The 12500-nt window shown below is 42.6% G+C and overlaps 1 protein-coding gene across 20 annotated transcripts in view; it reads right to left on the bottom strand.

Annotated features, from left to right (window-relative positions):
- The window catches only part of LOC113406698 (neurexin-1), a 1188348-nt gene that overhangs the window by 772595 nt on the left and 403253 nt on the right, over nt 1-12500 (bottom strand). For 19 of the 20 annotated variants that reach the window (XM_029911749.1, XM_026652587.1, XM_026652589.1 and 16 more), the window contains one exon: nt 558-859. In XM_029911749.1, the coding sequence (XP_029767609.1) occupies nt 558-859 (302 nt within the window). Of the gene's footprint in view, nt 1-557; nt 860-11927; nt 11951-12500 lie in introns of all 20 variants that reach the window. The other variant, XM_026652586.1, reaches the window with a different exon arrangement.

The raw sequence follows: 12500 nt of genomic DNA, 5'->3' as shown, positions 1-12500 counted from the left end.
AAAATGACCCCAATATAGACATGCATTTTACTAATGAATTGGAGCCTACAAGGTTTTGTTGTTGTTGTTGCTGTTTTTGTTCAGTTAGATGTGGCTATGAGACAGAAAATGCCACCAAAAATGTATGAGGGTTATTTTGAGAATAAGTCTATTGCCCACTTTTTTGAGGGGGGAAAAATAGATAAAAAGTTTCTTTAAACTTATGAGCTGTGATTCAGCTACAGAAATACAAGCCCTGTGGACAATTATCAGTGTGTAATAGTGACTAATATAAAACTGTAAGGGCAGAAAATTGTACAAGAGAAATATGTGCATGATACCTGAAGTCTTTTGAAATATCCGACTATAATACTGTCTCATTTAAACAGCCTCTTGCCCCCACTACTTTCTAGATATGCCCCTGCTCAAGTGTGGCAGGAATATCCCTATGTGTTTAAATAAAAAGCTATTTTAAATGCCAACTAAACATCCAATGTCACACTATTCAGATTTCAAAGCATCACACATTTAGCTGTAGCAGAAACAGTCAGTTATTCTTGTATCCATTGTACTGTTACCTGACGCAGATTCCTGGTTACTTTCACATCATGCCAGGCATTGTCATTAAATTTTCCATTCACAGGTTCCACCAGTGCTTCAAAGGCCCCTGAGCCCAAATTAATGACCAACGAGACAGCTCCATTTTTCAGTGCAAGATTGACATAATCAGCTGATTTTCCTGTATGAAGCATCAGTCCGTTCCTCTGAAGAGTTTTAAATGACAGAGTTATTTCATCACTGCTGCTCTGTATGGGGTTCTGGGACAAATCATAGCAGAAATATTCCGATCCCTTGAATGTTGCAATATATTCTTCTTTTCCTGACAACAAAAAAAAGGAAAAAAGATTTAAAATCCCTGGAACTTAAAAATAAAATTCATGAAAAACAGCCTTTTTTGTAGTTAACTTTAGTGTCATCACCAATAAATATTATCTCACACAGAGTACTGTGTGTTTACAATACTTAAATTCCATTAAGAAGCCAACAGAAACAGACCAATCATGCATTACATTCAAATTAAATTAGTTTTCTAAGGTCGTCTCTACCCAGGGATACTCTAGAAAGTTAAAGTGAATCAGCTAAAAGTGTGAAGTCAATTCACATAAATTAAAACACATTAAACCCTCTTGTGTATGCTTTAATTCAGGAGGGAAGTGGCCTTAGTTCACTCTGACTTAATTCTCCCAAGAGGATTCACCTTAACTTTTCTGAATGTCTCTTTGCAGACAAGCCCTAAGTATTAGTGAAGGAACTTTCAGTGGCCATGTCTATACTGGGAAAATAGTATCAGGTTAGAATACGTTAACACCATTTGACTAATAATTTTGAACACAACTGAGCACATAGCATACAAAGAGACAAGCCATGTTCAGAAACACATTAGCTTGGTTAAATGCTAAGACCCTCCCCACAACCAGGTACCAAGCTTTTAAACATGACTTTTCCTGTTCACACTAAAGGCAAAATTGTGTTTAACATCATGCTAGTGAAGATATGTTAGGGAACACGTTTTCTAGAATGCATTTTCCCAGTGTAGACAGTACCTTGGAGAAAAAATATCTTGCACTTCTAAGGTACTATTCATTCACTCTACTAGAAACTATGGTGGGATCTTGGCCTTGTTAAAATCAATGGGACTTGTGACATGGACTTAATTAGAGCAAGAATGTCATGCTATGATTCTCTACTCCCTTTCCCCTTGTAAAGTCATTTACACCTGTTCAAAGTTAGTTCAAAGCAGGTGTAAAACACCTCATTGTCCAAATGAGAGCAGAATTCGAATATGGTAACTTTTTACATCCATTTTGTACCAGTTGCAATGCCGTGGAAAAATAGGTTCAGAAGGTTTAACAGTGTTTGCCATATCAAGCCAGCCCCTTTTACTTCAATGACAAATTGTCATTTGTACTCCAAAATTCCTTCAGAGAAGACCCTAATATATCTCAAAGGCTAGGTGTATGATACAGAGGAGAAAAGAAGAATTTCCCTCTCAGGAGAAAAATCTCACTTAAAAAAAAAAACCTGCCTGGGATTGGACACCATACTTTCTAAAGGAAAAAGTCTGCAGTAATCAAAGGAAATGCTTTCACTGCTACAGTGCTATCATAACAGATGGTTTGGCTACCTCTTACAATACCAGGAAAGGCCAATTGAATCACAGGGGGTAATACAATGCAAATTAAAACTCTCACCACCATCTTCCACTTTGCCATTACATAAACACAGTTGATGATATGATCATCATTTACTATTATTTGGGGGAGGGGAGTGGCTCTCAGGAGAGGTCTCACAGAGGCTGCACACCAACTATTCACTTTGAGGGCCTATCAGCTTCAAAACAAAACAATAATATTTGCACCTATATAGAACCTTCTATCCAGAATTCTCAAATAACTTTATTAAGGTTAATTAACTTAGCTTCACAAGATCTCTGTGGGGCAAGTATCACCCGCTTTTGTAGATATCACCTGTAACACAGAGTGATTAAAGGCCAAACAAAGTAAATTAGGCCTAACTTTTAGGCACCTAAAAAATTGCTGGAATTGATAACACCTGAGTTAGACCTCTCGGCTCTCTATACCATGAATAGGGAGAGGTAGGTACCTCCAAACGGGATTCACAAAAGCCAGCACACTAGGAAGATCCTGCCTATGGTAGCCAATGGGAGATGTTGAGGAGAAGGCCTAAGCCGTGCCCTTCTTAGAGTATGTCTGTACTACAGTGTAAGTCTGTGCTTGAGCCTGGGCTCAAGCCTAACCCTCCCTTGCATCTATATACTCCAATTACGCTAATCCAGGGCTCAGACCAACGGTCCCAAGTCCCTGCAGGGTTGCAGGGTTCAAGTTCAAGTTAAAACAGGACCAAGGGTCTGAGCCCTATTGCTTTCCAGTGTAGATGCAACCACGTTTGACTCTGGTCATGGAAGTCAGCCAGAAATATCCCAGAATTCTGTGGGACAACTTCCTTAGTCCTCTCTATCACAACAATCTGCAGTCCACTCTATTGAAAATGGAAGTCACCCCCCTTTGCGAACAGCATTAGCTCAGGACAGTGTTGTTAATCCATCCTCTTCTGATCACTGATCTGCAAGCACACTATCAGAGAGACTTCTGGGTTTGCAATGGAGAGTGAACCGAACAAGACTTTTGCAAAGCGAGCTGATTCCTGGTAACACACAGGGCGGGCAGTAAAGTTTTCCCACAATGCACCATGGTCCTAGGGCTAGAGTGGCCACATTTCAGTGGGGATTCTCAGCTGCAAACCCTTTTTTGGTGCTAGGTGCCTACGTCATTTTTGCTGCCACTGAAGCAGGATGACCCACATCATTTTTAGGCCACTGACTAGGGTCCTCACCTAGAATATGGGAGACCTCCAGTTCACTTCCTCCTCCACCTGAGGGTGAGAAGAGATTTGAACAGGGATCTGCCACATCTCAGCTGAGTGCCCTAGCTACTGAGCTATGGGATATTCTAACATAAAGTCCCTCCATCTCTCCTATTGAAAATATTTCAATGTGGATAAATAATTAAAATTGTTGTAGTAGGGGGAGTGGATCATGGGTCTCCCTACATTCAGATGACTGCTCGAACCACCAGGCTATAGAGTAGGGGTCGGCAACCTTCGGCCAGAAACAGCAAACAGTGGTCACTGGGAGCTGCAGGGGGCTGTGCCTGCGGATGGTAAACATAAACAAAATGTCTCGCAGACCGCCAGTGGATTACCCTGATAGGCTGTGTGCCAAAGGTTGACAATCCCTGCTATAGAGTTATCCTCATGTCTGCTCTCATAGAATCATAGAAGATTAGGGTTGGAAGAGACCTCAGGAGGTCATCTAGTACAACCCCCTGTTCAAAGCAGGACCAACACCAACTAAATCATCCCAGCCAGGGATTTGTCAAGCTGGGTCTTAAAATCCTCTAAGGATGGAGATTCTACCACCTTCCTAGGTAACCCATTCCAGTGCTTCATCACCCTCCTAGTGAAATAGTGTTATCTAATATCCAACCTAGACCTCCCCCACTGCAACTTGAGACCATTGCTCCTTGTTCTGTCATCTGCCACCACTGAGAACAGCCAAGCTCCATCCTCTTTGGAACCCCCCTTCAGGTAGTTGAAGGCTGCTATCAAATCCCCCCTTACTCTTCTCTTCTGCAGACTAAATAAGCCCTGTTCCCTCAGCCTCTCCTCGTAAATCATGTGCCCCATCCCCCTGATCATTTACGTTGCCCTCTGCTGGACTCTCTCCAATTTGTCCACATCCTTTCTGTAGTGGGGGCCCCCAAAACTGAACGCAATACTCCAATTGTGGCCTCACCAGTGCCAAATAGAGGGGAATAATCACTTCCTTCGATCTGCTGGCAATGCTTCTACTAATACAGCCCAATATGCTGTTAGCCTTCTTTGCAACAAGGACATACTCTTGACTCATATCCAGCTTTTCATCCACTGTAATCCCCAGATCCTTTTCTGAAGAATTGCCGCTTAGCCAATCGGTCCTCAGCCTGTAGCGGTGCATGGGATTCTTCTGTCCTAAGTGCAGGACTCTGCACTTGTCTTTGTTGAATCTCATGAGATTTCTTTTGGCCCAATCCTCCAATTTGTCTAGGTCACTTTGTACCCTATCCCTTTTCTCCAGTATATCTACCGCTCCCCCCAGCTTTGTGTCATCTCCGAACTTGCTGAAGGTGCAATCCATCCCATCATCCTGATCATTAATAAAGATATTGAACAAAACTGGCCCCAGGACTGACCCCTGGGTTAGTCCACTTGATACCGGCTGCCAACTAGACATTGAGCCGTTGATCACTACCTGTTGAGCCTGACAATTTAGCCTGCTTTCCATCCACCTTATCGTCCATTCATCCAAGCCATACTTTTTTAACTTGCTAGCAAGAATACTGTGGGAGACCATATCAAATGTTTTGCTAAAGTCAAAGATATATCACGTCCACTGCTTTCCCCATATCCATAGAGCCAGTTATCTCATCATAGAAGGCAGTCAGGTTGGTCAGGCATGGCTTGCCCGTGGTGAATCCATGTTGGCTGTTCCTGATCACCTTCCTCTCCTCCAAGTGCTCTCCCCTCCTTCTCCCAACCTCTGGCTCAATGACTCTTTCATTATTTATTCACAACAGAACAGCTTCAACAGAGAGACTAAGGGAGCCCCACATCAGAATATCCTATAGCCCTGTGGCTAGGGCACTCCCCTGACTCCCAGTTCCCATCTTTTGTCCAGGTGAGAGGTGGCAGATCTCTGTTCAAATCCCTTTTTCTCCTCAGGTGGAAGGGGGAATTGATCTGACGGTCTTCCACACCCCTGCTGAGTACGCTTATATTATACTGGGATAAAAATTATAAGGGAGATCCTCATACAGCTCACCTCCCTTGGTGGGAGGGGCATTTTATGTGATTTCACCTATTGGGCCTGATCCGGTAGGTGAACACAGAGCACACTTACTGGATCGGAGCCCACAGATGAGTTAGGTTGGGGAATGCCAATCTTTCCCCCATTTGTACATCTCTCTGGTGCTTAATCATCATGCTGCCCAGTGTGGGGCTGCACTGTACACATGTACAGATAGAAGTGTGGGAATTTACACTGCAAAAATGTAGGCACCAAGTGAGTTTATGCGCCTATGGTGTTCAGAAATTGCTGGATGGCCTGTGTGAATCCCAATGGGGCCTGATTCTGGGATTTAGGCACTGGGAGTGGCAGTTAGGCATCTAAGTCCCTTTGTAAATCTAGCCCTTAGTCTCTCTGTGCATCAGTTCCCCATCTGTACTACTTGCCTGCCGAACGTTGGTGTCAAGAGGATAACTACATTCCAGATTGTGAGGTGCTCAGATACTACAGTAATAGCAACTATAAAAGATAGGTAGTCAAGTATCAGGGGGTAGCCGTGTTAGTCTGTATCTACAAAAACAACAAGGAGTCTGGTAGCACCTTAAAGACTAACAGATTTATTTGGGCATAAGCTTTCGTGGGTAAAAACCTCACTTCTTCGGGTGCATAGAGTGAAAGTTACAGATGCAGGCATTATATACTGATAATAGGTAGGTGTGGCTCATTTCCTATCCCAGTGTGGGTGATACAGACCCACTGTCTCACTGTATAGATCAAGGAGGAAGCAAAGTTTTGTTATTTATTGGTCATTGTCTGCAGAAATAAGGAGGTGAACCAAATCCCATGTGATGATGGACAAGTCCTACAAGGACATGAGTAAGGGCATGAGGATCCATCTGAAGCTCATGCATATTTCTGGTTATTGTGCACACAGCAGAATCCTCTTCAAGGCTAATTTTGCCTTCATGCAGTGCCTCTCTCAAATATAGTCAGATCTACGTAGTATGAACTTCCAAACTGGGCATAATATTTCCTCCATTTCAGACAGATACCATTTGATTGCATTTGTCACACTGGTTGCTTCCTATGCCAGGCATTCACTGATAAACAAAGGGCAGGAGAAATGCATCATGAAATGGGTGGTTTTGTTAACAAAAAAAAATGAGCAGAGCTATAAAGCCCAGCGTTAATACATCCATAGAGGAAGCCCAAATCATGGGCAGGGGCTGATGGTCAGTACGAATGGGAATGATCACCTGACAAGGAGGGCCTTATCACAACTGGACCTGCCATCAGCTCTATGGATGCAGACTTTGTGCCAAGAACATCAGCCTGAGAGAACTGGGGACAGCAACATTATTGTTTCTCTTCAGATTCAGGGAATCTCGTGGGTAAGGTGTATGGGACCAGATACAATCAGATTTTACAAAGACTACCTATCTCTTATGTATACATCTGTTGACATGTTTCATAAAGTTGTGCTTATAGTGCTCAGACTCGCAGATAAATTGATCCCATGCACAGATGTGGATATAAGATGAACATATTCTTTTACTATATATTTTACATAATTATCAGAAGTTTCCATTTATTACTTTACAGTACTAAGTTTCTACATCATTCACCTTTTCCTTTAATTTATTTATTTTATTTATTTTATTTACTTGTATTGAAACATTCACCTAGGTGGATTTCACCTATGACAAAATATATTTAAGTCCAAACAGCTACTAACATCTGAACACATTTTGGCCACAATGAGCTTTACAGGTCTAACATCTAGCACAGCGTCTCTTTCAACCTCACCTTTGAGCTCAATTTTTCCTTCAGTTATACAACTGCAACCCCTACTAGTTGAACAAGTGAAATTACTTCAGTGGGAGTTGTACTCATGTCACCCAGTGGAGGACACATTTTGCCTTCAGATACGCCTAGAGTTTCAATGTGGAGGGGCTGCATAGGAGAAACTGAAGGGAAAATTTGTCCTTTTGTACCTCTTTGACTAATACCTCTAATCTCTGGCATAGCCCAAAGTACAGCACATACTAAGTCTGCCCACACCCAGCCTAGTGTGTCAGAAACAGGTGATAAGAAGAGACTTGTTACACCATACACTAAGATATCGAGAATTTGATGTACTGGTTTTCAGGGCTTAAAAAATTCTGATTTAAATCACAATCCTGGAGGCAGAGTACAACATTAGACTGGTAGCAGCAGGGCCGGCTCCAGGCACCAGCCCAGCAAGCAGGTGCTTGGGGAGGCCAAGGGGAAGGGATGGCACGTCGGGCTGTTCGGCGGCAATTTGGCGGTGGGTCCCTCTCGGAAGGAAGCACCTACCGCCGAATTCCCGCCGAAGAAGAAAGCGCCACGATGGAGCTGCCGTCGGAGTACCACCGATCGCAATTGCGATCGCAGCTTTTTTTTCTTTTTTTTTTTCGCCACTTGGGGCGGCAAAAACCCTGGAGCCAGTCCTGGGTAGCAGTGTGTATTGGACCCCTCACATGTTTCAGTGAATGGGTGAGGCTCAGAGAATATGGCTCACTCTGCACAAAGAAATTTAAAATACTGCGTTTGCTGAGGCTTTATTGCATTAGGAAGTAGATTTTATGAATGCTATAGATCACATTTAATAAATATTTAGTAAAGGACTAAAATGTTCAAACAAATTTGTTTGGAACAGATTTATGGAAGTCTGTGTTTAGAACAGAACCATAGTAAGAAATCACTACAAATATTTTTAAGAGAGAAGTTCCCCATACATCAACTTGTGTCATACCTATACCATATGATTAATGCCTTAATAAACACTACATATTTGAAAAGATGTAAACTTGCAAGGCATACAGTACAGTATGGGTCCACCCTATTCACTGCAAACTACTTCTATCAAATGGTATAATATATTTTACACACACACACACACACACACACACACACACACAAAGGCGTGCAGAAAAATGTAAGGGTATTCATTTGAACTTGTAATGCTGAAAAAATCTTTATAATCTAATACTGTAAAGAGATCCACAGTTTACACAGATTTGAAAAAGGTTTTAATAAGGTTAACGGTTTTTGTGTCTATCATGCCCTTCTTTAAATATACAAGACTACATTTTAATTTAATGACATTTTCCTTGAGGAAGAAAATAAAAAGCCAAATCAGCCACTCTACACCTCGTTATTGGAAAAAGCAGCTTGAATTGTTATTGGAAAGATCAAATCAGTGCAGCCATGACTGACAAACATCTATTTAATGTGTCCCATCAGATGACCTTTCAGTAAAATCACTGAAGGTAATTCTCTGAATTCTTATTCTTGTGTAGCTTTTTCCTCAATCAATACAACAATGGATTATGCACTCAATAAAATTTAGTTTTGGTTTTTGAATTTGTTCCCATTCCTTGAGTTTTCTATAATGAGTTCTGCAGCACCTCCGGGTAATGACATGAATGATCAGACATTAACAATAGATAGGCTTAATGATCTTTGTTCAACTGCACTAATACATACAGCTTTACAGGAATATCACGATTCCTCCCTCCATGTAGCAGAGTACATACCATGTTGTCCTTTGTATGTGTTCTGAATCAAAAGCAATTAATGTGGGGCTGGGTTTGTTTTTTGGTAGTTGCTTTTTTTTAAAGTTTGTTTTGTTGGATGTAAGTGTACTACTGATCAATTAATCTCATATACCATTGTGAGTTAGAAATCTCAAACATTTTCACTACAGGTAATATGAGATGAGAGTCACATAGATGACAGAACTGAAATTAAGTTTAGGTGGCAGAACTCTTTCAGGTCCCAGTACTTCAGCTCTTTGACATTTTTCTCCCTGCTGGCCTAGCAAATATAACAAAAACTAAACTAAAATCATCTCAGAAGTCAATACACAAAGACAGACACTATCTCTCAACAAGCTCTTGTATATTAGAGAACTAGGGAGCCCTTGTTTTATCCCACCATACCTTAAAAATACAACAAAATAGAAATCCTCAATGGCTGGGCTGAGTTACCTGTTGAGCTATCAGGTGCCTAATCCAGCAGTGACATTTAGTACAGTAAGGTCAGATCAAGTTTTGCATGTTTTGTCATCACAACTAATTTCAGCATCAACATGCAATAACATTGCATTATGAGCCAATGATGAATATGCATTATATGGAGGATGAAGCAATGTCAGTGTCTTAACATCCATCATCTAATTTTCCTGAATGTGGGAAATGCAAGACACAATACAAAGGTGTAAAGTCAATTTCCCAGATCTTTCCTTGGGGCACCCAAATGTTCCTGGTCACTGGGCTTGGTGTTCCAGTTATAAGGTCATAAACCTAGAATATAACTCTACTTATAGCTCCAAATTTACAAGTAAATACCGTGAATATTTTATGTTCCTGTGTGAAGCAAAAATGTGTGTCAGCATCAGTTAGGCTTAATTACAAAATAAATTGCATATTTTTGGAAACAGTTGCTACAAGAATAATGATGTGACAGCTGCTAAATGGCATTACAGTTGCAGACCTTCACACCTTTAAGTAAAAAAGAACAAATATCAGGGTTGGAAGGGACCTCAGGAGGTCATCTAGTCCAAACCCCTGCTCAAAGCAGGACCAATCCCCAAACAGATTTTTTTTTGCCTCAGATCCCTAAACAGCCTCTAATGGATTAAAGCTTAAGTCTTTCTGTTTTTGGTAGTAACCAGCAGGATGGACTTCTGTCCACTAGCCTAGCAAATTGCACCCTCTGTAACAGTGAGAGCTGCTATGTCTGTTTACACTGCTGCACTCCCCACAGGGGTTCTAACAGAATCATAGAATCATAGAATATCAGGGTTGGAAGGGTCCTCAGGAGGTCATCTAGTCCAACCTCCTGCTCAAAGCAGGACCAATCCCCAACTAAATCATCCCAGCCAGGGCTTTCTCATGCCTGACCGTAAAAACCTCTAAGGAAGGAGATTCCACTACCTCCCTAGGTAACCCATTCCATTGCTAGTTAGGGTAGATTTCATTTGAAGGCAGCACTAAACAATATCTCTACCAATGAAGATTTTTGCTGAAAGGGGCTCTGTAACCTGCTTTATGCCAGCCGATGACCCAAATAAGGCAGGACTGAACCTGACCCGGTATCTGATTTATTTTGGCTTTCATTGATGTAATAGGAATGTTCTGATATATACATTTCGGGAAAATAATGAAGTATGTGATAGCAAAAATTGTTTGCAAACCTAACTAACTCTGCCTTTTGTGCTATTTCATGTTTCTTAAAGCATGGACCAGAATAGGATTCCATATTTGTTAACAGATCATTAATGAATTGCCTTGATGTGTGAAATACATTTCTTTTTCATAAAAATTGAATACATTGATGTTGTTTTTCTTAAACATACAGTAGGTAATAGAATCATAGAATATTAGGGTTGGAAGAGACCTCAGGAGGGCATCTAGTCCAATCCCCTGCTCAAAGACTGACCTTACAATGAAAATGTTGGTTATAGAAAATAAATACTAAACCAAAGTGGGGGAAAATGAACAAAAAATTATGCAATATTAAAATTAAAGTATATAATAAAGGCTCTGCAGAAAGAGGGAGAAAAAATATGAACCTTAACACAGCCTTGAAATTTCCAAATAGCAACAGGGGCATGAGGGAGATGCTTTCTGAGAGACACTCCTCTCTTTGACAAGATGACAGATCTGTTAGCTGGGGACCAACATTTCAAAGGAGTGAACTAGCTACTTTCTTTTCTTAAACAAAAAAAAAAAAGGCTTATTAAATTGTCTGCTGTGCCTCAGAAAGCAACCACCTCAGGAGTTTAACTAAACCAAACCCTTAGTGAGAGGCATAAGGGAAATATGATGGGTTTTACGTTTCGGTATATACATGTATTTAATTGTAAACAAACAAACAAACAAAAAACCAGGGGCTTACACCCATTGTGTGACTACTGGCACATTGACTTGGATTGAGTTACTACTTGTAAGCGGGGCAATGGTCCCGCTATTGTGGGGAACTCTCCTGGCTTATGCACTACCCCAGTGAAATGGGCTAGGGAAAGGATCTGAGTCCTCGCTCCCACTTCCTTTACCCAGGAGCCTGCCTGACCTCAAGGATTCCCCTTCCACTCTCCTGTGTGGCAGAGTCCTAGTAACCCCAACAAGGCTGGGTCCAGGATTCCTGGGAGGCTTGACCCCCAACCTTGTTGTGGTCACTTAGGGAAGGGTCTAGGGTGTCCCCACTCCGCGGGGCTCTCTCTGCACTGCATGCTTCCCTGACCCACTGATCGTTACATAGAGTTCAAAGGAAATACAATCTATTAAACAGCAATCAAATTTAAAAAATAAGGAAAAAATGGGAAAGGTTAAAGGAAAACACATAACCCTGCTCTGCGGCACGGGGACATCACAACCAGCGTCTCTGGAATGTAAGGGAAGTTCAGTCTGTTCCTCACAAGTCCCAGGCCTCCTTCTCAGGCTTTGGCAGTGGTGCAGGGATGCTGCAGGTCAGACACTTGCTCTGGGGGTGGCCACACGCCCTCAGGCTCTAGGACCCTCCTTCCCAGTGTCGCCCCCGCTCCATCAGGGTTATGATCCACCTCCAAGTCTGGCCTGAAAGTCATCTTGGCTGGGGGTGTCTCCCCACACTGGGCCTGCTGCCCAGGGTCCCCCCTCGCTCTCCCCAGCTGCTCACTGCACCTGGCTCCGGACTGCCACAGCTCCACTCTGCCTCAGCTCCACTCTGCCTCAGCACTGGTGCTGCTCTGCCTCCAGCTCCCTGGACTGCTTCTCTGGCCCCTGTGGCTCTGATTGCTGCAGCTCTCCTGCCAGCACAGGTCTGCTCTGTGGGCTGCTTCTGTAACTCTGCTCCCAGCTCAGCTTAGGCCCCTGCTTTCTCCTTAGCTCGACCTCACTCTATCTGACCCAGGCAATTTCAGCTCACACAGTGGATGGGACCCCCCGGTCTCCTGACCAGGGCCGGCTCCAGGGTTTTTGCCGCCCCAAGAGGCAAAAAAAAAAAAAAAACCCGCGACCGCGCTCCGCGGCGGCAATTCGGAGGGAGGTCCTTCGCTCCGAGCAGCAGTGAGGGACCATCCGCCGAATTGCCGCCGAATAGCTGGACGTGC

The sequence above is a fragment of the Terrapene carolina genome, unplaced genomic scaffold, assembly GCF_002925995.2.
Source record: "Terrapene carolina triunguis isolate 2854851 unplaced genomic scaffold, T_m_triunguis-2.0 Scaffold122, whole genome shotgun sequence".
Taxonomy (NCBI): domain Eukaryota; kingdom Metazoa; phylum Chordata; order Testudines; family Emydidae; genus Terrapene; species Terrapene triunguis.
This window is presented reverse-complemented; position numbering and strand designations above follow the sequence as displayed.